Source organism: Salvelinus sp. IW2-2015, linkage group LG23, assembly GCF_002910315.2.
Source record: "Salvelinus sp. IW2-2015 linkage group LG23, ASM291031v2, whole genome shotgun sequence".
NCBI lineage: Eukaryota > Metazoa > Chordata > Actinopteri > Salmoniformes > Salmonidae > Salvelinus > Salvelinus sp. IW2-2015.
In genome coordinates, this window is record NC_036863.1 from 19378286 (window position 1) to 19405369 (window position 27084).

Genomic DNA, 27084 nt, shown 5'->3' on the forward strand with positions numbered 1-27084 from the left:
AAACTATCAAACAGCAAATGAGTTTGTGGCTTCAGCCACCACATTGTGTGTGACTGTGTGGGAGTGTGTTAATGTCTATTTGAGTTTGTGTGTGGGAGTGTGTTAATGTCTATTTGAGTTTGTGGATATGTCTTTGCTGCCTTATATAAATACAATGGCTCTGAAATTCAGCCATGCCTCAGTAACCGAGTCTGTGGGTCTGGGTGAGGCTGTCTGCTTATCTTTTGTGCTCTGATAGAACGGATYMTGGAGTAACAGGCAGCAGCTGTGAGATGCGCAGATGTGTCTGATATTAAGGTCTGAATGCTTCTATTCTTATTGCTCTCCAGCTGCCCGCTGCCTCTGTGTGTGTGTGTGTGTTGCTCCCTGGTTCCCCATTTAAAAAGAGCATTTGTAAAGGAGCCGAGCACTGCTCTGAAGCAAAATTGAAGTGGAAATCTGACCTCCCACTAAATAGATTTCCCTTACATATAAAATCACAGGGATTTGAATATATTCAGCTGTCGGAGAGGGAATAGAGGAGAATTATGATGGAAAATGTATATTTTCTTTTGGAATAAAGACATGATTACCATAGCATTGAAGAAAGTTTTGCATTAAAATGATTTTGTCACAMAATGTAGTGGAGTGCACACAGAATAAGTAATAAATTGACCCGAAACTGAGCATTATAGTTGAAAACCTTTATTTGTTGAGATGAACGCTCCACTGTATGCAGATAACCACTACTTTGTGTGGTCTGATGCATCAATTCAGCTTTGACCAAAAATAAATGTAGTACAGTACCTGTACCTTAGCCTCACTGTGGCTTCATAGCCATGCTGCCTGTAGCTCTGATACATTTCTGTGGAACCCTGTCTGCCTGCCTGCCTGGGGAAGGTGTGTGATGCTTGTCTAGGTGTGTCCCCCTTCTGGACCCTCCAGGGTCACCCACAGGTTGACCCCCTTTGTAGGAGATTGGGGTAGGGATTCGCGATGGCTTCTTGCCTGGTCTGTAGTCGTGCCTGGGCCGGCGCTTCAGCTTGTAGATGGAGGGCACACTCTCTGGTTTCTTCAAGGTCCTCTTCTGCCTGAAAGACCCATTCCTTGGTTTCAACAGGCTATCAGGGCCTGTTATGGTAGAGGCTCTGGGGTTCAACACAGGTGAATTGGCGTCTGTCACCCTGCGACTTATGCTAATGCTAACTCCATTCCCAGAGTCAGGCGAGATTGTAGAATCAGTGGGCAGCTCTTTGGACTCGACACTGGAGCCCATAGAGGACCAGGAGCTGGTCACACAGGCTTTGGCCACTTTGAGGCTGGAGTTCACCACCTCTGTGTTGCTGCAAGTCTCTCTACTAGCTCTAGGGCTACCAGAGAGTGTTTTCACCCAGCTCTCCACACACACCTTTTCCAGCAGCCTATTCCCTTTGGAGAGCTCAGTGATGACTGCATCAAAGCTGGCCTCAACTGGATGTGTGGCATCAGAGGCTGAGGTATGTGGAGATGGTTCGAACCCAGCTAGAACTGTACTGAATCCACCATGATCGCTCTCAGCGATATTCTGAGATGGTTGGTATTTACCATTTTGCTTGTGTTTTCTGTCATCTGAGTCAACGCTGAGCTGCTGGAGGTTGGACAGGATCTCGTGCTCCAGACTCTGGTACAGACTGGCCTCCTGGGCTGGGCTGATGGGGGGAGGGGTGAACAGGTAAGCATTGTCTATCGCTCCGTCTCCTGCCACAAAGACTTTGCTACATAGTTCTGGATGCTCAGGCTCTTCAAGGTACACCACAGTGCTTTTGTGAGAAGCCTTATCATTGACAGGAAAGCCAAATGCATTCTGTCTTGTCAGGCCCTGCATTCTCTCGTGGTTGGAGTCGCTGTGTGAAGGGTTGGTTGTGATGTCATAAGGGGTGGGTGTCTTATTTGGATCCCTCAGGTTTCCCCCAATGGGTGTGAAGGGCCTGACTTGGCATTGYCCAGATGATTCTTCCCAGAATGTTTTGGCTGGACAGAAGGTGCAAATTATATCGGGTCTCTTTTGAAGAGTATCACTTTTTTCAGGCTGCTGGATAGTGATGGTGGGTTGTCTGGGGCAGACAGGGGTATATCTGGTGGATGTAGCAGCCCTTACCGTGTTGGGTCCTCCATGCCTCTGGGGGGCAGTACCGGTTGAGGGTTCTGTGCTGTTGCCGCCCAACATGGAGCTCTGCCTTAGCTTAGAGGCAAACTGAGACTTTGTCCAGGTTTGAGTAAGCCCGTTTTCTGGTCTGGGCTGGGGCAGGGAGGATTGCTGCCCAGAGGACCTGTGGAAGACCAGGGGGGTTCTAGGCCTCTGAGCCTGGGGCTTAGTCTTGGGCTGGGGTTGTGGTGTGGAGGAGTGTTGGATGGACCGAGGCAGGCTGCTGGTGAAGCGGGGGGCTTGGGACGAGCGTGTGGCCTCTCTGCCTGTCCTCGTGGAAGAGTTGAGTGCTGAGTCATTATTACGCCCAGACTGGTGGTGCTGGAGATTGGTTGTGGAAGCACTCTGTCTCAGTCTGAAATAGCACAACAAAATCACACACTGTCAAGTTTTAATATGCCACTGCGTATCCGATCTCTCCAAGGTGACCTAAATAACTACCATTATTAATTTGTTAATGCAAGTTTGCGCATGAATAAGTATACAGAATAAAAGTTGTTTCCAGGCTTCTCTACAACCTGGCCTACCAAATCCACTTCTGCATGTGTTTGGGTAATCAAACTAAAAAACAAACAAAAGCTGCTTAAACAAAAAATTATTATTTAAAATAGTTTGACCTTTATTTCACCAGGCAAGTCAATTAAGAACCAATTCTTATTTACAATGACGGCAAGAGGCAAAAGGCCTCCTGTGGGAACGGAGATTAAACAACGCAAGACAAAACGAACAACAGACAGAAGACACTGGCAACAGCACAAATTAGAACAGCAAACAAACAGTGAATGTGTTACTGTGTGAAGTAAGATGCCCACATCTAGCCTAGAGTTTCTGCTTTCACCAACTGTCTCAATCAATCTTGTATTGTTTAGCAAAGCAATAATATTGTAATATTGTAATAATAAATGCAAAAACTGTCGTGTAAAAAAGGCTGTCAGAACGCACTATACTACATTACATATAAGGCGCTCAGTGACTGCCTGGTAGACAGCAACACTGAAAATGTGATTAGGATTTTATCAAGACAGTCAATATTATCTTTATTTTATCATGTCATAGACTTTAAAGGCAGACCCAGCAATATTACAGATGCAGAACGTAAACAGCACAGAGGGTCAATTTCCACAACTAAGAGTGTTGAAGCGTGAGGCTCAATTTCACCGATGTTTTGGTCCCATGGCTCACAAGCTGTAAGAGCTTGAAGAGAACCGGTGCACATGCGCAGATACTGTGTGTGACAGCTAAGTCTTGCATCTCGCTCATCTCAATATCTGCGGTGCTGTTCGTGGTAACGTCATTTTGCTGAGTCTACCTTTAAGTGGGCCTATATAATGCTATTGTGCTGTATTTTCTTTGTGATTTGCTTGAAGTTGATGAACAGCACAAAATCTCTGGATGTATGCTATGGCCAAAAATGCTATGCATTTTAATTTAAAACTACAGTAAGGTACATAATTGTTACCCAGAAATGATTTGATAATGAGATAAGTTTTATGCTATGACCAAAAATGCATAGACCTAAACTCAGCAAAAAGAAACGTCCTCAATGTCAACTGCGTTAATTTTCAGAAAACTTAACATGTGTAAATATTTGTATGAACATAAGATTCAAAAACTGAGACAAACTGAACAAGTTCCACAGACATGTGACTAACAGAAATTGAATAATGTGTCCCTGAACAAAGGGGGGGTAAAAATCAAAAGTAACAGTCAGTATCTGGTGTGGCCACCAGCTGCATTAAGTACTGCTGTGCATCTCCTCAAGGACTKCACCAGATTTGCCAGTTCTTGCCGTGAGATGTTACCCCACTCTTCCACCAACGCACCTGCAAGTTCCCGGACATTTCGGAGGTGAACGGCCCTAGCCCTCACTCTCCGATCCAACAGGTCCCAGACCTGCGCAATGGGATTGAGATTCGGCCTCGTTGCTGGACATGGCAGTACACTGACATTCCTGTCTTGCAGGAAATCACACACAGAACAAGCAATGGCATTGTCATGCTGGAGGGTCATGTCAGGATGAGCCTGCAGGAAGGGTACCACATGAGGGAGAAGGATTTCTTCCCTGTAACGCACAGCGTTGATTGCCTGCAATGACAACAAGCTCAGTCTGATGATGCTGTGACACACCGCCCCAGACTATGACGGACCCTCCAACTCCAAATCAATCCAGCTCCAGAGTACAGGCCTCGGTGTAACGCTCATTCCTTCAAGGATAAACGCGAATCCAACCATCACCCCTGGTGAGACAAAACCGCGACTCGTCAGTGAAGAGCACTTTTTACCAGTCCTGTCTGGTCCAGCGACGGTGGGTTTGTGCCCATAGGCGATGTTGTTGCCAGTGATGTCTGGTGAGGACCTGCATTACAACAGGCCTACAAGCCCTCAGTCCAGCCTCTCTCAGCCTATTGCGGACAGTCTGAGCACTGATGGAGGGATTGTGCGTTCCTGGTGTAACTCGGGCAGTTGTTGCCATCCTGTACCTGTCCCGCAGGTGTGCTGTTCGGATGTACCGATCCTGTGCAGGTTTTGTTACTAGAGATCGACCGATTTCAAGTTTTCATAACAATCGGTAATCGGTATATTTGGGCACAGGTTTTTTTTTTTTTACACACATTTATTTAACTAGGCAAGTCAGTTAAGAACACATTCTTATTTTCAATGACGGACTAGGAATGGTGGGTTAACTGCCTTGTTCAGGGGCAGAACGACAGATTTTTACCTTGTCAGCTCGGGGATTCGTTTTTGCAACCTTCCAGTTACTAGTCCAACGCTCTAACCACCTGCCTTACATTGCACTCCATGAGGAGCCTGCGTGGCAGGCTGACGACTTGTTACGCGAGGGCAGCAAGAAGCCAAGGTAAGTTGCTAGCTAGCATTAAACTTATCTTATAAAAAACAATCAATCTTAACATAATCACTAGTTAACTACACATGACTAGTTTATCTAGCGTGTCCTGCGTTGCATATAATCGATGTGGTGCCTGTTCATTTCTCATCAAATCACAGCCTACTTCGACAAACGGGTGATGATTTAACAAGCGCATTTGCGAAAAAAGCACTGTCGTTGCACCAATGTACCTAACCATAAACATCATTGCCTTTCTTTAAAATCAATACACAAGTATATATTTTTAAACCTGCATATTTAGTTAATATTGCATGCTAACATGAATTTCTTATAATTAGGGAAATTGTGTCACTTATCTTGCGTTCCGTGCAAGCAGTCAGGGTATATGCAGCAGTTTGGGCCGCCTGGCTCATTGCGAACTGTGTGAAGTCCATTTATTCCTAACAAAGGCCGTAATTAATTTGCCAGAATTGTACATAACTATGACATAACATTGAAGGTTGTGCAATGTAACAGGAATATTTAAACTTAGGGATGCCACCCGTTAGATAAAATACAGAACGGTTCCGTATTTCACTGAAAGAATAAACGTTTTGTTTTTGAAATGATAGTTTCCGGATTCGACCATATTAATGACCAAAGGCTCGTATTTCTGTGTTATTATGTTATAATTAAGTCGATGATTTGATATTTGATAGAGCAGTCTGACTGAGCGATGGTAGGCAGCAGCAGGCTCGTAAGCATTCATTCAAACAGCACTTTGGTGCATTTGCCAGCAGCTCTTCGCAATTCTTCAAGCATTGCGCTGTTTATGACTTCAAGCCTATCAACTCCCGAGATTAGGCTGGTGTAACCGATGTGAAACGGCTAGCTAGTTAGCGGGGTGCGCGCTAATAGCGYTTCAAACGTCACTCGCTCTGAGACTTGGAGTGGTTGTTCTCCTTGCTCTGCATGGGTAACACTGCTTCGAGGGTGGCTGTTGTCTATGTGTTCCTGGTTYGAGCCCAGGTAGGAGTGAGGAGAGGGACGGAAGCTATACTGTTACACTGGCAATACTAAAGTGCCTATAAGAACATCCAAGTCAAAGTTATATGAAATACAAATCGTATAGAGAGAAATAGTCCTATAATTCCTATAATAAACTACAACCTAAAACKTCTTACCTGGAATATTGAAGACTCATGTTAAAAGGAACCACCAGCTTTCATATGTTCTCATGTTCTGAGCAAGGAACTTAAACATKAGCTTTTTTACATGGCACATATTGCACTTTAACTTTCTTCTCCAACACTTTGTTTTTGCATTATTTAAACCAAATTGAACATGTTTCATTATTTATTTGAGGCTAAATTGATATTGATGTATTATATTAAGTTAAAATAAGTGTTCATTCAGTATTGTTGTAATTGTCATTATTACAAGTAAATAAATCGGACGATTAATTGGTATCGGCCTTTTTTGGTCCTCCAATAATCGGTATCGGCGTTGAAAAATCCTAATCGGTCGACCTCTAGTTGTTACATGTGGTCTGCCACTGCGAGTACGATCAGCTGTCTTTCCTGTGTCCCTGTAGCGCTGTCTTAGGCGTCTCACAGTAAGGACATAGCAATTTATTGCCCTGGCCACATCTGCAGTCCTCATGCCTCCTTGCAGCATGCCTAAGGCAAGTTCACACAGATGAGCAGGGACCCTGGGCATCTTTCTTTTGGTGTTTTTCCAGAGTCAGTAGAAAGGCATCTTTAGTGTCCTAAGTTTTCATAACTGTGACCTTAATTGCCTACCATCTAAGCTGTTAGTGTCTTTACGACCGTTCCACAGGTGCATATTCATTAATTGTTCATTGAAACAGTGTTTAAACCCTTTACAATGAAGATCTGTGAAGTTATTTGGATTTTTACAAATTATCTTTAAAAGACAGGGTCCTGAAAAAGGGATGTTTCTTTTTTTGCTGAGTTTATTTGCTTGCCATGCTATTGTGCAATAGATTAATTCAATGGACAGAAAATGTTATGCCATTTCAGAATATTTCCTAGCCTGGAGCTTAAGTACCTGGAAACTCATTACAGAATTTGAGAAATCAAAGCAAAGCAGAGCTGCTACATCAACATCCAAGTCTACAGAGGCTGCAGGACATGGTTTCAACCAGTGATGATAGACAAAGATGACCACAAAGACTGTTTCATGGACATTATATGTGGTCCTCCTCATATCCTCAAACTAACCTGGATAGAAGGTCTGTAAATCTATGTCAGTGGTTTTACATTCTCAGTGAATTCTGCAGCATAATGCTGAGACTGAAATATGTTGAATAGACTACGGTATACTGAAAGGATAAATCTAGAGCATGGTGTCAAACTCTGCGCGGGGCCAATTTGGCCCGTGGGGTTATTATATTTGGCCCGCGAGACAATACAAATACTACTTAGAGCTGGCCGCGGTATTATACACGCATTCACCGCTTAATACTACGAATCCCATAATGCTCTGCTGTTGTTTTCGCGCGCCAATCAGGACAACCCAGAAGAACGGTCCTCTCCTCTGTGACAGAAGTCATAGCAAAATAGACCTACAACTTGTCAGCGCGCTATCCTTCCAAAATGGCGAAAAAAAGGCAAAAAACAGGAGCTTCGTGGACAAGTGGGAGCAGAATATCGTTTACATATGTAAAAGCAAACTGTTGTCTTGTTTGTGAAGTCAACTGGCTGTAAGAAGGAGTTACAACATTAGACGACACTATGAAACGAAACACCATGGACAAAACAAGGACATGGACATGACTCAAAGAGCCAGAAAGTAGAGGAAGATGAAAATAAGTTTTGTTCACAACAGAATATGTTCAAAAAAGCCACATCACAAAGTGAGGCTGCTGTAAAGGCTTAGTTATATAGTGAGCAAGAGATGCGCCAAAATCAGCCCGGCCCTTTAATGAGGGAGAGTTCGTGAAAAAGGCATGATGAAAGTTTGTGACCTCGTATGCCCAGAGAAAAAGCAAGCTTTTTCAAACGTGAGCCTGAGCAGAACACAGTAAGCTGATCGCACATGTGATCTTTGCCACCAATCTGTAGACCAGCTGATGGAAAAGGGAAAGATTTCGTGCTTCTCCCTCGCTGTGGGATGAAGCTGCGACGCATCTGGAAAAAAGTTAATTTTGTATTTAAATCAGAAGGCGCCAAATAGAAAAGAGGCATACGATTTTTATTAAATTTTTATTTATTAATAAAATGAATGCCATTGGATGTGTTTTTTCATTTTGAAATCGATTTTGCATGTCTCCACTATCTAAATTATATATTGTATGGTAATAAGCGATGCTTGTTTCCATATTCAATGTTAAAGCAAAACTGTTGGGTCCATATTAAAAGGTTCATTTGTCAATGTTGGGCCCGCGACTTTGTTCAGGTTTACATTTTGGCCCACTGGTATTTGAGTTTGGACACCCGTCTGATCCTAGAGTATACCATACCGATAATATAAACTGTAGAAAATGTTTTTTTCTAATAGTTCTGTTAATTTGCATATCGTTTCCAAAAGCAGGCTGCCACAGATACCTGCTGGTGTAGTGTATGCTTGAAAACTTTTTTGTTGTTGGTGTAGTGTATGCTAACATATGCATCCCTACAATCATTATCCACATAATTATAACTCCAGTGACTGTTTGTGCTGAAGTAGGCCAGCTACAATGTTAATAATACATTGTGGCGGCATGACAAAGTTGATTCATTTTAACGATCTAACATGCAGTGGGGGACGTTAACAGTGAAATGATCCAACACAATAAAATGGGAATAATGTAAAACTATGTGCAGCATGGAGGTATTGAGTCACATTATCACAATATAACAGTCATGCATGAGCTTGCACGTTTTAGATAATTCCTTTAAAGATGATGTAATTTCACTCTTTGGAAAAAGCAAAAAGAGTAATTTCAATATCGGTAACAAAACACATTTTGCTTGATGCTCAAAAATACAGCCTGTACAGTACTATGTTCAACACCAGTAAAGTGTCAACGGACTCCATTAAAAGTTAAAATTCAGAAGACAAACACTATATACGAAATGCTTCAGTCTGGTTTTAGACTCCATCATAGCACTGAGACGGCACTTGTGAAGGTGGTAAATTACCTTTTAATGGCGACAGACCGAGTCTGCATCTGTCCTCGTGCTACTAGACCTTAGTGCTGCCTTTGATACCATCGATCACCACATTCTTTTGGAGAGATTGGAAACCCAAATTGGTCTACACGGACAAGTTCTGGCCTGGTTTAGATCTTATCTGTCGGAAAGATATCAGTTTGTCTCTGTGAATGGTTTGTCCTCTGACAAATCAACTGTACATTTCGGTGTTCCTCAAGGTTCCGTTTTAGGACTACTATTGTTTTCACTATATATTTTACCTCTTGGGGATGTCATTCGAAAACATAATGTTAACTTTCACTGCTATGCGGATGACACACAGCTGTACATTTCAATGAAACATGGGGAAGCCCCAAAAATGACCTCGCTAGAAGCCTGTGTTTCAGACATAAGGAAGTGGATGGCTGCAAACTTTCTACTTTTAAACTCGGACAAAACAGAGATGCTTGTTCTAGGTCCCAAGAAACAAAGAGATCTTCTGTTGAATCTGACAATTAATCTTGATAGTTGTACAGTCGTCTCAAATAAAACTGCGAAGGACCTCGGCGTCACTCTGGACCCCGATCTCTCTTTTGACGAACATATCAAGACTGTTTCAAGGACAGCTTTTTTCCATCTACGTAACATTGCAAAAATCAKAAATGTTCTGTTCAAAAATTATGCCGAAAAATTWATCCATGCTTTTGTTACTTCTAGGTTAGACTACTGCAATGCTCTACTTTCCGGCTAACCGGATAAAGCACTAAATAAACTTCAGTTAGTGCTAAATACGGCTGCTAGAATCCTGACTAGAACCATTTTTTAATATATTACTCCATGCTAGCCTCCCTACACTGGCTCCTGTAAGGCAAGGGCTTGATTTCAAGGTTTACTGTTCAAGCCTACAACGCGTTACATGGGCTTGCTCCTACCTATCTTTCCGAGTTGGTCCTGCAGCGTAATACCTACACGTACGCTACGGGTCACAGACGCATGCCTCCTAATTGTGCCTAGAATTGCTAAGGCAAAACAGCTGAGGCAGGGCTTTCTCTATAGATCTCCTTTTTATGGAATTGTCTGCCTTACCCCCATGTGAGAGACGCGAGACTCGGTCTCAACCTTTAAAGTCTTTATTGAAGACTCATCTCTTTCAGTAGGTCCTATGATTGAGTGTAGGTCTGGCCCAGGAGTGTGAAGCGTGAACGAAAGGCTCGTTGGAGCAACGAACCGCCCTTGCGTCGTTCTGCCTGGCCGGTTCCCCTCTCTCCACTGGGACTTCTCTGCCTCCTAACCTATTACAGGCTGAGTACACTGGCTTACTGGTGCTCTTTCATGCCGTCCTAGGAGGGGTGCGTCACTTGAGTGGGTGAGTCACGTACGTGGATCTTCCTGTCTGGGTGGCGTCCCCCTTGGGTTGTGCCGTGGCGAGATCTTGTGGGCTATACTCGGCCTGTCTCAGGACAGTAAGTTGGTGGTTGAAGATATCCCCTAGTGGTTGTGGGCTGTTGCCTTGCCAAAGTGGGTGGGTTATATCCTTCCTGTTTTGGCCCTGTCCGGGGTATCATCGGATGGGGCCACAGTGTCTCCTGACCCTCCTGTCTCAGCCTCCAGTATTTAATGCTGCATTAGTTTATGTGTCAGGGGCTAGGTCTCAGTCTGTTATATCTGGATACTTCTCCTGTCTTATCCGGTGTCCTGTGTGAATTTAAGTATGCTCTCTCTAATTCTCTCTTTTCCTCTCTCTCGGAGGACCTGACCCTAGGACCATGGCTCAGGACGACCTGACATGTATGACTCCTTGCTGTCCCCAGTCCACCTGGCCGTGCTGCTGCTCCAGTTTCAACTGTTCTGCCTGCGGCTATGGAACCCTGACCTTTTCACCGGACATCTACCTGTCCAGACCTGCTGTTTTCAACTCTCTAGAGACCGCAGGAGAGTAGAGATACTCTTAATGATCGGCTATGAAAAGCCAACTGACATTTACTCCTGAGGTGCGCACCCTCGACAAACTACTGTGATTGATTATTATTCGACCATGCTGGTCATTTATGAACATTTGAACATCTTGGCCATGTTCTGTTATAATCTCCACCCAGAAGAGGACTGGCCACCCCTCATAGCCTGGTTCCTATCTAGGTTTCTTCCTAGGTTTTGGCCTTTCTAGGGAGTTTTTCCTAGCCACCGTGCTTCTACACCTGCATTGCTTGCTGTTTGGGGTTTTAGGCTGGGTTTCTGTACAGCACTTTGAGATATCAGCTGATGTACGAAGGGCTATATAAATCAATTTGATGTGATTTTGCTCTTTCCATGACAGACTGACCAGGTGAATACAGGTGAAAGCTATGACCCCTTATTGATGTCACTTGTTAAATCCACTTCAAATCAGTGAAGATGAAGGGGAGAAGAAGGATTTTTAAGCCTCGAGACAATTGAGACACCGATTATGTATGTGTGTCATTCAGAGGGTGAATGGGCAAGACAAAAGATGTAAGTTCCTTTGAATGGGGTATGGTAGTAGGTGCCAGGCGCACAAGTTTGAGTGTCAAGAACTGCAACGCTGATTGATTTTTCACTCTCAACAGTTTCCTGTGTGTATCAAGAACAGTCCACCACCCAAAGGACATCCAGCCAACTTGACAACTGTGGGAAGCATTGGAGTCAGCATGGGCCAGCATCCCTGTGGAATGCTTTAGACACCTTGTAGAGTTCATGCCCCAACAAATGGTGGCTGTTCGGAGCACAAAAGTGGGTGCAACTCAATATTAGGAAGGCGTTCGCTGCTGATGCCAGACAACAAGCGAGGGCTTTTCAAAATATTATGTAACCTTTTTGCATCCGTCAATGAACAGGTAATCTAATAATGTAGTTAAATGGCAGTGATCAGCACTAATAACAAGGTCCAGGGGAACCAAGCTGTGTTATTAATGATCCTGTTAGGTTCAAACTGTGTTTAAGGTCTGTGTGGCATTCACTGATATATTATGTACCCTGGTACTGAAAACCACCCATGAATGTGATCTTACAATCAATTTCAACACCCTCAATGTCCATCATTGTTTTTAATAGCATTATCATCAATATTACTAATATTTTCATCAATACCATCACCATTATTCACTTACCTGTTGGAAAAAGTAGTCTTCATCTCCCTGGAGAACCGGGGGCCTGGGTCAGGAGAGAGGGACGATCTGTTGGGGGAGCAAGAGGCTCTGAGCCCTGGGTCTGGTGATGTCCTGGCTGGCCTCAGGCCCCTGGGGGAGTAGGTGGAGGGGGCTTCGGAGGGGGTCCAGAGGACGGGCTGGAGGGGGGTCTGGGCGTGGCGACTCATGAGCAGCATGGTGGGCATGGTTGGACCCTGGCCGTCTGGGCGCCCCGGCAACCTGCCTTTGATCTCGTGGACCGGCGTGCCAGGGCGCTGTGCCAGCTTATGGGCTGAAGAGATGGAGAGGGATGGAAATCAAGATAAGAGAAGAAAACAAAGTCATCATCTGTCACCAGTGTTACAGGGAAGCTGTTAATATCCCAGTAAATCACCAAGGTGAAAATAAAATGTAAGATACAGGATTCAGCAGCACATAATTTGAATGGTAATCGTTATATAAAGCACTTATTTGCGGCATGGTGATCTTGTTAGGAATGAAGCACAATTTATATAACTTTAGTTTTTTTTCTCCACTGCATTTTTAGCTGAAGTATTTAACCTCCGATAGATCTTATGAATACCAATTAGGGTAATGGTTGCAATGTCAGTGCCTGTCACAATTCATATTTCTGCATTGGCTTCAACTTTTCCAATCTCTAAATTTGGGGAATAAAAGATCAGCTCTCATCAGCTGAAAGTATAGAGGTTAGGCTAATGGCTGCTCCTAATAGAAATGTGTCTCTATTTATATGACAAAATGACAATCACAGTCCACCATCCCTTCCACTCTGGCCCTCTTTGGGCTTTATTTTACAAGCCTGGTGAGGGAGGAGTGAGATTTTACACAGCCCTGGGAAGATGTTTGGGATTGGGGGTGCTGTGATTTTTTTTGCCAATGGCTATATTGGTTTGCTAATACAGGACTAGTAAAGGCCCAGTGAACTACTTTGTGTGAGAGAAAAAAAAGCTCAGCACCCTCAGCACCCCTATTTCCTGCAGCTATGATGTTACATGCCTTTGGTTAAAAGCCGTCCTTGGAGAGGAGGCCAGCAATGCTTCAGTTACATTCACTACATGACCAACTCATTCCAAAATCATGGGCATTAATAGAGTTGGTMCTCCCTTCGCTGCTATAACAGCCTCCACTCCTCTGGGAAGGCTTTCCACTAGATGTTGGCTCATTGCTGCGGGGACTTGTTTCCATTCAGCCACAAGAGCATTAGTGAGGTTGGGCACTGATGTTGGGCGATTAGGCCTGGATCGCAGTCGGCGATACAATTCATCCCAAAGGTCTTCGATGGGGTTGAGGTCAGGTCTCTGTGCAGGCTCTTCGACACCGATCTCAACAAACCATTTCTGTATGGACCTTGCTTTGTGCATGTGGGCATTGTCATGCTGAAACAGTAAAGGGCCTTCCCCAAACTGTTTCCACAAAATTAGAAGCACATAATTTTCTAGAATGTCATTGTATGATGTAGCATTAAGATTACCCTTGACGGGAACTAAGGGGCCTAGCCCAAAGCATTAAAAACAGCCCCAGACCATTATTCCTCTATCCACCAAACTTTACAGTTGGCATTATGCATTTGGGCAGGTAGCGTTCTCCTGGCATCCGCCAAACCCAGATTAATCTGTCGGACTGCCAGATGGTGAAGCGTGATTCATCACTCCAGAGAACGCGTTACCACGGCTCCAGAGTCCAATGGTGGAAAACTGTACACCACTCCAGCCGACGCTTGGCATTGTGCATGTTGATCTTAGTCTTGTGTGTGTGCGGCTGCTCAGCCATGGAAACCCATTTCATTAAGCTCCTGCTGAACAGTTCTTGTGCTGACGTTGCTACCAAAGGCAGTTCGGAACTCGGTAGTGTGTGTTGCAACCGAGGACAGACAATTGTTACACACTACGTACTTCAGCACTCGGCGGTCCTGTTCTGTGAGCTTGTGTGGTCTATCACTTCGCGGCTGAGGCGTTGTTGCGCCTAGATGTTTCCACTTCACAAAAACAGCACTTACAGTTGACCGTGGCAGCTCTAGTAACTGACTTGTTGGAAAGGTGGCATCCTATGACGGTGCCACGTTGAAAGTCACTGAGCTCTTCAGTAAGGCCATTCTACTGCCAATGCTCGTCTATGGAGATTGCATGGCTGTGTGCTCAATTTTATACACCTGTCAGCAACGGTGTGGCTGAAAAAGCCAGATCCACAAATTAGAAGGGGTGTCCACATACTTCTGTATATATAGTGTAAGTCCTTTATTACACCAGCATCTAGTGTGGAGCAGTAATATAATTGACAGAAGCTCTGATGTCACAGAGTGTGACTCAGTAGCGCAGCGGGGGCCGCAGTCATCCATCTATGCTTCCTTTCCTTGGCCCCTTTAAATGCATGTGCTTGTCAATGCACAATAATACACAACGAGCAGCTCATTTGTCCAATCATGACAAGCGCAATGGTTAAGGTGTGGACTGCCACCTAGTGTGCAGCATGCCCTAGACTGTATTGCAATATTGGGAATCGCTTTGAGTAATATTCCAGGTATTCCACYTCTCCATCCTACTGTAATTATATAACACATCCATATACTCTGATTCCTTCTAAACTAAATTGCTCCCTGTGGCGATTAATAAAGTTGAGTTGCGTTGTTGTATAGTATTGTGGTTAGAGTTCTCAGGAGCTGTGGGAGAGGAATAGAGGCTGGCACCCTGTGTGTCGTGATGAATATTGACTCATTCTTATATCAGTCAATTTGCCTGGTGGATGCTCCTGCATTATGTAAGTGATGGTGATGCAAGCAGGTTCAGTCGAGGAGGGGGGCTAGTGTGTGTGTGTGTGTGTGTGTGTGTGTGTGTGTGTGTGTGTGTGTGTGTGTGTGTGTGTGTGTGTGTGTGTGTGTGTGTGTGTGTGTGTGTGTGGGGAGGTGCGAGGTATTATATATAGATATTAGTATTGGGGGTGTGTGTGTGTGTGTGTGTGTGTGTGTGTGTGTGTGTGTGTGTGTGTGTGTGTGTGTGTGTGTGTGTGTGTGTGTGTGTGAGAGAGAACTCACTGATAGAGGTGCAGCGACAGGGGTCATGCTTGTCCAGATAGTGCTCCAGGGTGTCCCAACCTCCACCTACTCGCACCATCACATGATTACGCAGGATCTGATAAAACATGGACACGCATGCGGGCGCACACACACAAACCATACCTATGAAAAAGAGCACAACTGCAACATTGTATAATTGGTGGGTTAAGATAGTAAAAGACATATGATTTACTCACAATAATGACTACATAGCATTAAGCATTTCAAAGCCTTCCAAGAGACCTTCAAGGTTACATATGTCACACCCCACAGATACCACACCCCACTTTCTGCCACAGTAAAAAAAAAAAAAAAACATAACTAAAATTTTCCATTGAAAGTTTTTCTWTTTTTTTTATCCCATAGAGTGCTGCAGTATACGGGTATATTGGTGATAGATTGTCAGAGATGMGACGTGACAGGCACAGAATGAGTTCAGCTGTAAAGCGTGAGCAATTGATGAGGAGGATGAGAGAGGGAAGGGAGTAGAACAGGTGGCGAAGGGAGGCATACCCGAACAAATATGAGTGTGCTGGAGTCCCCCACCCTGTATTTGCCCTCAGACACTTTGAACATGGGAAACTGTGTGGGGCAGGTGCAGCGGCTTATGAGGTACTGGACCTGAGAAACAAAAACACAGGTGAAATCCAAGAGCCAACACTTGAACATGTACAGTTGAAGTCGGAAGTTTACATACACTTAGGTTGGAGTCATTAAAACTCATTTTACAACCACTCCACAAATTTCTTGATAACAAACTATAGTTTTGGCAAGTTGGTTAGGACATCTACTTTGTGCATGACACGTAATTTTTCCAACAATTGTTTACAGACCGATTATTTCACTGTATCACAATTCCAGTGGGTCAGAAGTTTACATACACTAAGTTGACTGTGCCTTTAAACAGCTTGGAAAATTCCAGAAAATGATGTCATGGCTTTAGAAGCTTCTGATAGGCTAATTGACATAATTTGAGTCAATTGGAGGTGTACCTGTGGATGTATTTCAAGGCCTACCTTCAAACTCAATGCCTCTTTGCTTGACATCATGGGAAAATCAAAAGAAATCAGCCAATACCTCAAAAAAAGATGTGTAGTCCTCCACAAGGCTGGTTCATCCTTGGGAGCAATTTCCAAACGCCTGAAGGTACCACGTTCATCTGTACAAACAATAGTACGCAAGTATAAACACCATGGGACCACGCAGCCGTTATACCGCTCAGGAAGGAGACGCGTTCTGTCTCCTAGAGATGAACGTACTTTGGTGCGAAAAGTGCAAATCAATCAAAGAACAGCAAAGGACCTTGTGAAGATGCTGGAGGAAACAGGTACAAAAGTATCTATATCCACAGTAAAACGAGTCCTATTTCGACATAACCTGAAAGGCCGTTCAGCAAGGAAGATGCCACTGCTCCAAAACCTCCATAAGAAGGCCAGACTACGGTTTGCAACTGCACATTGGGACAAAGATTGTACTTTTTGGAGAAATGTCCTCTGGTCTGATGAAACAAAAATAGAACTGTTTGGCCATAATGACCATCGTTATGTTTGGAGGAAAAAGGGGGAGGCTTGCAAGCCGAAGAACACCATTCCAATCATGAAACACGGGGGTGGCAGCATCATGTTGTGGGGGTGCTTTGCTGCAGGAGGGACTGGTGCACTTCACAAAATAGATGGTATCATGAGGCAGGAAAATTATGGTGGATATATTGAAGCAACATCTCAAGACATCAGTCAGGAAGTTGAAGCTTGGTCGCAAATGGGTCTTCCAAATGGACAATGTCCCAAGCACACTTCCCAAAGTTGTGGCAAAATGGCTTAAGAACAAAGTCAAGGTATTGGAGTGGCCATCACAAAGCCCTGACCTCAATCCTATAGAAAATTTGTGGGTAGACTGAAAAAGCGTGTGCGAGCAAGGAGGCCTACAAACCTGACTGTTACACCAGCTCTGTTAGGAGGAATGGGCCAAAATTCACCCAACTTATTGTGGGAAGCTTGTGGAAGGCTACGCGAAACATTTGACCCAAGTTAAACAATTTAAAGGCAATGCTACCAAATACTAATTGAGTGTATGTAAACTTCTGACCCACTGGGAATGTAATGAAATAAATAAAAGCTGAAATAAATCATTCGCTGTACTATTATTCTGACATTTCACATTCTTAAAATAAAGTGGTGATCCTAACTGACCTAAGACAGGGAATCTTTACTAGGATTAAATGTCAGGAATTGTGAAAAACTGAGTTTAAATGTATTTGGCTAAGGTGTATGTAAATTTCCGACTTCAACTGTACGTAATCAAAAGTACTGCACATGATGTACTGTACGTTTTTATATGTTGTCTTTACTCTATAGCCAGGGTGACTAATAGTTCAAATCAAGTACAATTCAGTCTCACACAAAGACACACTGTGTTATACAAAGGCAGCAATACTGTTTGTCTCCTTACACTATCCAGCTATTGCTTAAATATGCAATATATCAGTGACTGTATTGAACCCCAGACTTATACAAATCAGACACATCCCGGCAGTCAAGGCACCCGCCAAGACATTTCCCCTGCTTGTCCTACAACTCACATCTTTGTAGCAACAAAAACAAGCCTTTATCCCTCGACACAGGGTTTTATAAGTGAGTTACGACAGCAGAAGGTGGTGGTCCATCCATTGCCAAGACAGTTTTCCCTTTGGCTTAGTTAAGGTCAAATTGAAAAGAGAAGATTCAAGTCAATCCTGTAGCCTATTTTGACATGTACAGCAATGTCCATGGTCTGTTAATCTTTTCCACAAAAATTATATGGTCTAATTAATTTCCTCAGATAACTTCATTAAAATGGAAATAACCTCTATAGCCCAAACTACCATTATTAGGTTTATCCAACAAGTCTAATATAATTCAGTGTATAAAACCTCATGAGTACTAGTCCTTTCCCCATAGAGGGACCCAGATCAGTAGTTAAACCAGACTGGCCACATTGCCGACAGATCTGATCACTGGTTACGTTGGATGATTTGAGCATTAGTTACAGTAGACTTGCTCATTGTAGAGTTCACTTGTAATAGTGGTAGATTTGTAATAACTGGTCACTTAAAATAGATTTGATCGCTGATTACAATTACAGATAATATTAGTGACTGTGGGAGATATGTGAACATGTTGGAATAGTGGATTTGATCACTGATTATAGTGGAAGATTTGTTCATTGGTTCCAATTTGTGAACTGGTTCCAGCGGTGCAGTCTCACCATCTCATCCAGGTTTTGAGTGTTGGAGGTGCGCCGCTGGGGTTTGGCTAGTGGCGGGGTCTCTTCCAGGGGCAGCTCCAGCTCCTCTCTGATCTCCTCCTCGATCTCTTGCTCCAACTGTATCAGCACGGGGGCGGCCATGCCGAAACGAGAGGCCCGCCGGGCTACTTCCAGCAGACACAGCACAAAGTTCTTCTCATTCTTCCGCAGCACTAGGTCGTCTGTCTCAAACATGAGCACATCTGGAGAAGGAGTGAGAAGGATTGAGTGAGACGTCTGAGGATCGAGATGTTAACGCAATATGAAGGAGCAGCATCATGTGACCAACACGACCAGGAAAACTGGTCTGGGCGCTGAGTTTTCTGTTTCCAGATGAATGTTCTATCCAGGGATGTGATCATTAGAAAAGTACAGATCTAAAAAATTGAGGGAAAGGTTCATGAGGCCATGTCCCTATGAAGTATGGATTTAGAGCCTCACCTAGTGGTACATTTCCATATTGATTGCATTCCATCAAACACTGTTGAGCACTTGTCTAGCACACACTGTCCGTTGTAGGCTACTGAATGTGTGCATGCGTTCAGAAATATTTTTTTATTTTTTGAATACAATAGGCATAGAAATAATATTGAGATGCTGGTCAGCCAGCCATTATTTCAAGAGACTCCATTCATGTCAGTTTGTCACACCTGTTTGCCACTTGACCTGTGGGGCAAGTGGGTGTGGATTTACGGCATATAAAGAATATTACATTCACAGCTGTGATACTCCTGAGTGACAACGGCAATGGTTTCACCTAGTTAAACTATAATTACGTTCAAGCCTTCCGTAGGATATATGCAAATGAAAAATTGTGGCCAGCAAAAGTTGTCAGTCAAAACATTAATTGCCATTATGCAGGAATATTGTCATACCTTTAATATTCATATGCTTTCGACACCAACTGATGAAATTTGAGATGTTGTCCCGGGCCAGGAAAGTTTCAGGTTGGGCCGAATTTACGAACGTTACACCGTTCGTTGGCAGCTGGACCTGTCGCACCATCCCGTACTTTTGAATGAACTCTCCCGCCACTCGTGTGACATTATTGGCGTGGGAACASAGGACAGCGCCAGTCTCGAGCGCCTCCACTATGTTGTTCACGTCAATATCAATATCGTACAAATCTCTCAACCATTCTGCCAAATCCTCCTTCATCGCATACAGGTACTCTTCGCTAGACTTGAAGGGCTTGATGCTTTGATTTGTGGCATGATGAATCCCAGTGAACATTGTGAGAAATATGAAATGAACACTTCAAGCAGAGAAGTCACGACATGAGGCAAAACTATCGTGAAAGTCGTATCGCAAATATAATATTGCCTCAGCCTGCACCTGGTTCCACTTGTTTCATGCGGTTTGAACGCGTAGCTAGCTAGTTTAGCTAACGTTATAGTGATTTACAGTGTAAAACGCTCGACTATAAAGTTATTCATTTCAAAAGATGGTAATTAATAAAATGTTCGAAATAGTCCAAATCAAACTGAAATCTGTCTACACTTAAGTTTCTCTAGCTACCCAGGCTGCCAGTTTGTTTTGTGGCTTCTGTGGTACTCTCCTTGGTTACAAGGTAACGAGCTCATTCCAAACATTCCCATTAACCATTTCACGACCAGTCTCCCCCAACAAGTTCAAAATTCCTTCCAAAACGTTTTGTTTAATGTTCTTAAGCGTTTGATTAATTATTTTGTAGCTGGACGCCACTTGTTTCACCTTTTATATAATCTTGTTAACCCAGAATTAAAGTTACACATATACATTTTAATTTGAATAATGCGGTGTAGTAACTCAATTACATTGTCAGACACTCAAGGTGATATGTTTGCACATTGGAATTCTTAGTGTACATTTCCACCCTCCCCCACCCCTTCACTATTCAAACGGTAAATGTAAATGTGTATAGCTGTCTTTATACCTTTAAAAAAAAAAGCCACAAGAATAGTTCTGGGTTGATGGGCAAAGACAAAATACTACTTTACAAATAATTCCATGCATAGTTACATGGAGCCTACTTTGACAATCTAGATTGCAAACAGGAGTCATTTGAACATCTATGTAAAAGCAACAAGTTTGAGAAATCCCTCAAACATACATTGATCCAGTGCAAGATGTAAGGTCAACTGTTTATTGATAGCGTTATTAACATTTCTGATCAGTTAACATTTCTGATAACAGCTATTTCGTCATCAGGCATGATGAAACTTGAATTTGAGAGACCTTGGTGCCATTTAAGTGACTGGACAATATAAATAACCACAGACTCAAACTTTGCTCACTTCATGTTAGCAACAAAATCCTCGCCCTTCTTGATGGAGCCCTTCAGCTCACTAATGGCATCAGCCACCAGATTCTCCTCAAAGGCTGACAGCTTGCCCAGGCCAAGGTTCTTCTCAATTCCGTGTTTCTAAAAGGGTACAAAAATATTCCTTCTGGTTATCACTTCAGATTGTCAAAGTAGTGTCATTCAAATAGGAACCTGAATTAAGTACAAGTACACCATTAATATCAACAATAAGCAGAAAGTGAAATTTCAGTCTCCAACTTAAAAACCTGTTTATAAGGTGGTGTAGGACTTACCCCGAGGAGGAGAGGTGTGGAGAAGTATTTGCATTCGGTCTCTTCTGACCTTACGTACGCACACTCTACAACGCCATCCTTTCCGTTCATGGCGTCCAGGACAGAGAAGGTGAACCTAGCCCCAGCGTAGGCCATGGACAGCGTAGCAGAGCCTGAACACACATAGGTTAGCCAGTTAGAGCTCATCAGAGTGGTTCAAACATGAGTTACGTTTAAAGGACAGTTTATATTGAGAATCAGCCAGTCCTTCGGGTAACACTGCCTACCTGCTCCAGCCTTGGCCTTCACAACCTCAGTGCCAGCATCCTGGATCCTAGCGGTCAGAGCAGACAGCTGGTCGGCTGGGAASTCCACTTTGGGTGTTGCCTACAGAGCAGCGTGTGCAAGGTGTATAGTTATTCACAGGAAAWGCCTTGTTCATGTTGAACCTTATACTATTCCTTTTCCAACTGAATTTTAAAATGACCATGAATTAGGAATTTCTTAAAGCCACAGACTAACAAATACTGAATCACTGTATGACAACTCATTCACTTTGATGTTACAAACACTAGAGGGAGCCATAATAAAGTGTTCCCAAAAACAGGGGCGGCATATCAGATCAGCTCAAACCCCTAAACAATCGCAAATGTGTGTCATTTTTGTTTTTAGATTAAGATTTAGTCCTACTGGTGGCATTGCAAGGAAATCTTTCAGGTATTGGATTTTTTATTTCTGTGAAAAGTCCCTTATTCTTACCTGTGAGATGAGCGGAATAATGGTCTTTCCTGCATGACCTCCAATCACTGGTACATTGACACGTGCTGGGTCAAGGCCCTGCAATATGAAACACCAAACAGTCAGCCATCTTGCCTTGCCACTCATTATGCAATAATCAATGAGTGGATACTAGCTGGCTAGCATTAACTTAAGGGGGGAAAAATAACTACTTTAAAAATGTTATGCAGTTGGATCATGGTGACAACCAAATATTTAAGTGGAGACATTCCCTACAACATAAGCCTATTACAATACAAACGTTGTATAGAATGCACCCAAGCACATGTAGAGCCTTGCTCTGAGCAAACTACAAAGTTGGCAACTCCAACTCTAGGTGTGAATGTTTTTGCTTTGTCACTCAGATGATTGTGGAAGAGTAGATAACCACTATCTGTAAGATACAAACATAAGCTTTGTTCCGTTCAGGGTGATACGCCCATGAACTTTGAGATCACTCCTGTGTGTCAAAGGTATAGAGGGTGAGTATAGGGCGCATTAGGAATGTTTGAGGTCCTCAATCCTCTGTAGCTTAAAGATGGCTTACTTTCAGCTCAGCGACAAATGCGTTGGCTCTGACGATATCCAATGTTGTGACGCCAAACACTCTGTTGGGGTTGTAGACACCATACTTTTTCATCACCTCTGATGTGATGGGAATAGTAGAGTTGACCTATGGATGAAACAAAACTGTCAGCTATTTCAAACTACATGTTACTATCACTGGCATTTAGCTTCTGATGTACACTAAACAGCCATTACACAATCAATGGAATATTTAAGCATTTATTGTTGAACAAGATCTTGTATCATTAAAGATTGTGGTGACTGAAGCACCAAAACAAATCAGTGACCTAAACAGYGCTGGCGTGGAAAATAAATTGCCTTTCAAATTAAGCCCATTCCTGAAAGTCAGTGCTACCTTCTCTTTGGCAACAAAAAATGGCTTTTCTCCAACACCAAGGTATCCGACTGTATAGACGTCTGAGCTGCTTTAGAGTAATGCGAGTCGCCAGGAGCTTGAGTTAATTCTGGAGAAGAGGTAGTGATGTACTCACAGGGTTGGCGATGATGCAGATCATGGCTTCGGGGCAGTTGCGGGCAACAGCATCAGCCAGAGTGGCCACGATGGTGGCATTAGTGTTGAACAGATCATCACGGGTCATGCCTGGAAGAAATATATTTTATGCACTTCCAATTGAAAGAAAGCATGATGTTCTTCATTATGAATCCCTTTGTCAACTTGGGTAAACTTACCAGGTTTTCTTGGGACACCAGCGGGGATGACAACGACATCGCAGCCTTTCAGTGCAGCGTCCAACTGGTCTGGACCCATGTAACCTAGTGAAGGAATCATCATAGTTAAATTAGATAAACCAAAGGGACATTTTCACAATCATTTCACTATACAGTATTAAGACTTTAGTAGTGAAGCTGATGTACAGCAGGAAGGTACCAGTGACGTGGGCCCTGGTCTCGATGTGGCTGAGGTCAGCTGCCACTCCAGGTGTGTGTGCAATGTCAAAGAGAGACAGTTCGCCCACCAGAGGACTGTTCTTCAGGAGCAGTGAGAGAGGCTGGCCAATACCGCCGGAAGCACCCAGCACTGCCACCTTGGCATTGTTCTGAGGGGGAGAGGAGACAATTTCACTGACTATCTAATATGGCTGTCCCCTACAAAAAAAATATTGGTCCACCGAGAGTTTGTTGTCGATTGGTCGAAATTTTAAAACATGTATTTTTCCATATATAGACACACCCTATGTTTGAATAAAATCAACTATATGTAGGCTACTGAGCTTGTCTGATGCTTTAAGCGCTGCGATTAAAAATGAAGACTCAAATTACTAAAGAGGGAGCCAGAGATCAATATAGCCTAACCAGAAGAAAAAAACATGTATGCCCATCCTCCTCCCGCTGCTGGCCTTCGCAGCCGTTATGCTCCTGAAGTTGCCGGTAATAGGCTACACCAGCTATCGGAAACCTTTTTTATTTGGAGTGCCAAGTTATCATACCATTTCTACTGATCTGCGTGCCAGTTAGGATTTTCACATGCACATTTTCATGGAACAGTTTCATTTAATTTATAATAAAGTCTTCATATCTCAAAATCAATGACGTGGTTAATACAAATTATATTTAAATGATATCAATCTAAAATTAACTTCTATTGCCAATATGTAAAAATAGCCTCCATAAAGCCAACAAATAAAAACATTGCAGCCTGCAGGTAGAAAATAGCCTGATAAAAAGAAATATCCTATAAATCACATTGCTACGCATAGCCTGTCTGCAAGGAACTTGAAACATTGTATCAACTTAACTTGGTCTGGCCCAAAGCTCATGCTAGCAAACATGCAACAATGTATAAAATATTCTGGGCCCTCAGTTTCCTGCACCAGTAAGCTCCTGAGAAACAAACACAGCTGTAGGCTATTTGTGCAAGTGATAAGTAATCAGGTAGGCCTTTTTTATGACTTTTCCACCAGATCAGGGCATTACTTTTTTTTCTCGCTTTCATGCTGAGTGGTTATCGAAAGGAAGAGTGCTGGAAATATATATTTTTAAAGCTATGTTGAGGAACTACTGTCTTTCTCAATGGATGTAAAAACCAACTTTGTTTACGTGCTGTTTGAGGCAAAGAAAAATTACTTCGAGAAGCGCCACAGTGATGGTGAGTTAAGACAATCAGAAATTGTATCAGATCTCCAAATGTGCACATTTATAAGCCTACATTTGCCCGCAGGCCAGGTAGCCTAGGCCTATGTGTAATCAGGTGGGTGTTTTTACTCAAGATTGACAGGAGCGCTCCAAACCAAAGACAATGAATAAATTGACAACTCGTAAATGAAATAAACGAAAACTTTTTTTCTTACAAGTGTAGCCTAGGTTGTGCACTCCGCAAACAATGTGTCCACTCCTACAATGAGAACGGTAAGAATGTAATATTGAATGCATAAACAGAAATTACCGTAACCAAACAAACATTCTAGATTAGAAATTATGGTAATTAACAGTAAATGTACTACTGGTGATACCCACAGCTTTCAATAGATTAGTACACTCAAACAGGCATGAATCACACAGGTGTCTCGTGTGCCATAACATTTATTTCATACATTTACCACTGCTTGACTACAAATCTGTTGACCAACAGCATATCGACCAAACAATCGACTAAATGGGGTCAGCCTTACTATCGACGTCATATTGCTGACAATCACACAACCAAACATATTTCCTGCGTGTCTGAAGAATTCCAACACAAACTATTGTAGAATAGATGTGCATCTATTACAAACAAGAAGCTTGAATGAGACACTCAATGGTGGTTTTGTAGGATGGGTCTGTTAGACCAAGGTTTATAATTCAAGTTTCATGTAGGACTCAGTTAATCTTTGCACAATCAATCCTTGTAATTTGCTAATATCAAAAAGGGACAGAAACCTTTCACCTGAAAATGACATCTGTATTCTTGTAGGCCACAAACCATTCACAGAAAGGGCAACGGTCAGGACACTATTTATGGATTCAACCTCTTGACTATTCATGGTTGGCCACAAGAAGCCAGGATTTCAGAGAGTGATTCAAGAATCATTTTTTATTTAACCTTCATTAAACTGTAGAAAGAATGTAAGCCACCATTATACTCAAGTTCACAGAATATTTCAACAGCTCTGATTATATTAATAAGGTAAAAGTTACTTCTTGGTCAATGTTGTGGAATTATACTACTGTATCCTTGCCAATGCCAACCTTCAGGAACAGCTAACATTGATCAAAACTGTCCAAGATGTTTCATCAATCGTGTTAATTTTATCCTTGACACACTCAATTCAAACGAGTTTAAATTAAGACAGTTTGTAGCAAAGATTTGTGATGTTATTGTATTGCACACTATCAGTAGTTTTAGTATATCATAATGTGTGTTAAATATGGATTAATTAGCAGAAACCTGATTTGTAAGAAGCTGGGCCAATAATCCTCCTAATAATTCCTTCAATTGAATGGGCCATCGGAGGTTGTTCACTAACATGTCACGAAGGACAAGCTCGAGATATCTGAACAAAACACTGGTCTGTCAATCAAAGCACCTTTACCATAGTATTATTTTGTCACTCATAATTTCGCATGCCTTGCCTTTGCCAATCCCAAAAGTAAAGCAAGCATGACAAATTGACCTTATACAGTGCAGTGCAAGCAGCTATCAACCGTGTACAAATCCTTGCTAGTCAGCTACTGCTAGCCAATTAATTAAACTAACGTTATAAGTATAGCTAAAGTTGATAACAAACTCATAAACACTCTAGACCATTCTGATGTGGCTCAACTCATGCAAAGTATGTGACATTTCAAGTTATAACTAGCTAATGTAGCTAGTTAGCTGGCTAACTAATCTGACAAGCTAGCTGGCTGCCATGCTAGCTAGCTAGTAACGTTAGCTAATTAGTTAACTTACACTATTACTAGCTATCTCTTAGCTGACAAAAAATATATTATTTACCTGTGAGGAGGTGGATAAGCTCCTGGTAGCAATGCAAATTGTGGGTCTTGCAATGCGGGAAAACATGTTGGATAGGGAGGGGTTGGCTATTCTTTATACCTGATCCTCTTCACAGTGACTCCAACGTCCTCTACCTCTGTGGCCGGTCGAAACAGACCGCTTGCAAAAGCAACCTATCTTAACTATCAGGGACAGCCTACTTCCTGTACCGTATGCAGTTTGATTGGTTAAGATATGAACATTTCCGGTTATGATTGAGCTAATGGAATATCAATCATGCTTTATGACGTCGGGTCCAAAGTGGTCCTCATTCGCTTTCACTTTCGTGATGCATTGATTGGAGTTTATTTTTTGTGTAAAGATGATTAGCTAGTGATTGCAACCAGGGAGGATGGAATGGAAATCTCTTATAAAATGGTGTTGCAATTTATGTACAATGTTTGGTATCTTTAATCACATACTGTAGGGCTACAGACCCTTGAGCATGTGTTTCTTCAGGGCGGATAAGTCTTAAATGACACCTGGTATACAGTACCTTATTAATTTGTGTTTATCATTACATTGTCAGATCCATCATATCGATGTAGTATATTGGGAATCAAGCATCATCCAATTTTTCTTGAATGTC

The 27084-nt window shown here is 42.7% G+C and overlaps 2 protein-coding genes across 2 annotated transcripts; both read right to left on the reverse strand.

Moving 5' to 3' along the window:
* Nucleotides 1-702: 702 nt before the first annotated feature.
* LOC111950628 (GAS2-like protein 2A) lies at nt 703-20635 on the reverse strand. Its single transcript, XM_023968370.2, has 6 exons — nt 19495-20635; nt 18581-18822; nt 15851-15958; nt 15317-15413; nt 12250-12559; nt 703-2519 (listed from the first exon to the last, which is right to left on the reverse strand). Exons 1-6 carry the CDS (start codon nt 19850-19852, stop codon nt 800-802), a joined length of 2835 nt encoding a protein of 944 aa, XP_023824138.1. The 5' UTR covers nt 19853-20635; the 3' UTR covers nt 703-799.
* A 95-nt stretch (nt 20636-20730) lies between these two features.
* Nucleotides 20731-26648, reverse strand: LOC111950629 (malate dehydrogenase, mitochondrial). The gene is made up of 9 exons (XM_023968371.2): nt 26457-26648; nt 23409-23577; nt 23210-23293; nt 23011-23120; nt 22500-22625; nt 21935-22012; nt 21463-21562; nt 21197-21348; nt 20731-21023 (listed from the first exon to the last, which is right to left on the reverse strand). Exons 1-9 carry the CDS (start codon nt 26520-26522, stop codon nt 20892-20894), a joined length of 1017 nt encoding a protein of 338 aa, XP_023824139.1. The 5' UTR covers nt 26523-26648; the 3' UTR covers nt 20731-20891.
* Between the last annotated feature and the right edge of the window lie 436 nt (nt 26649-27084).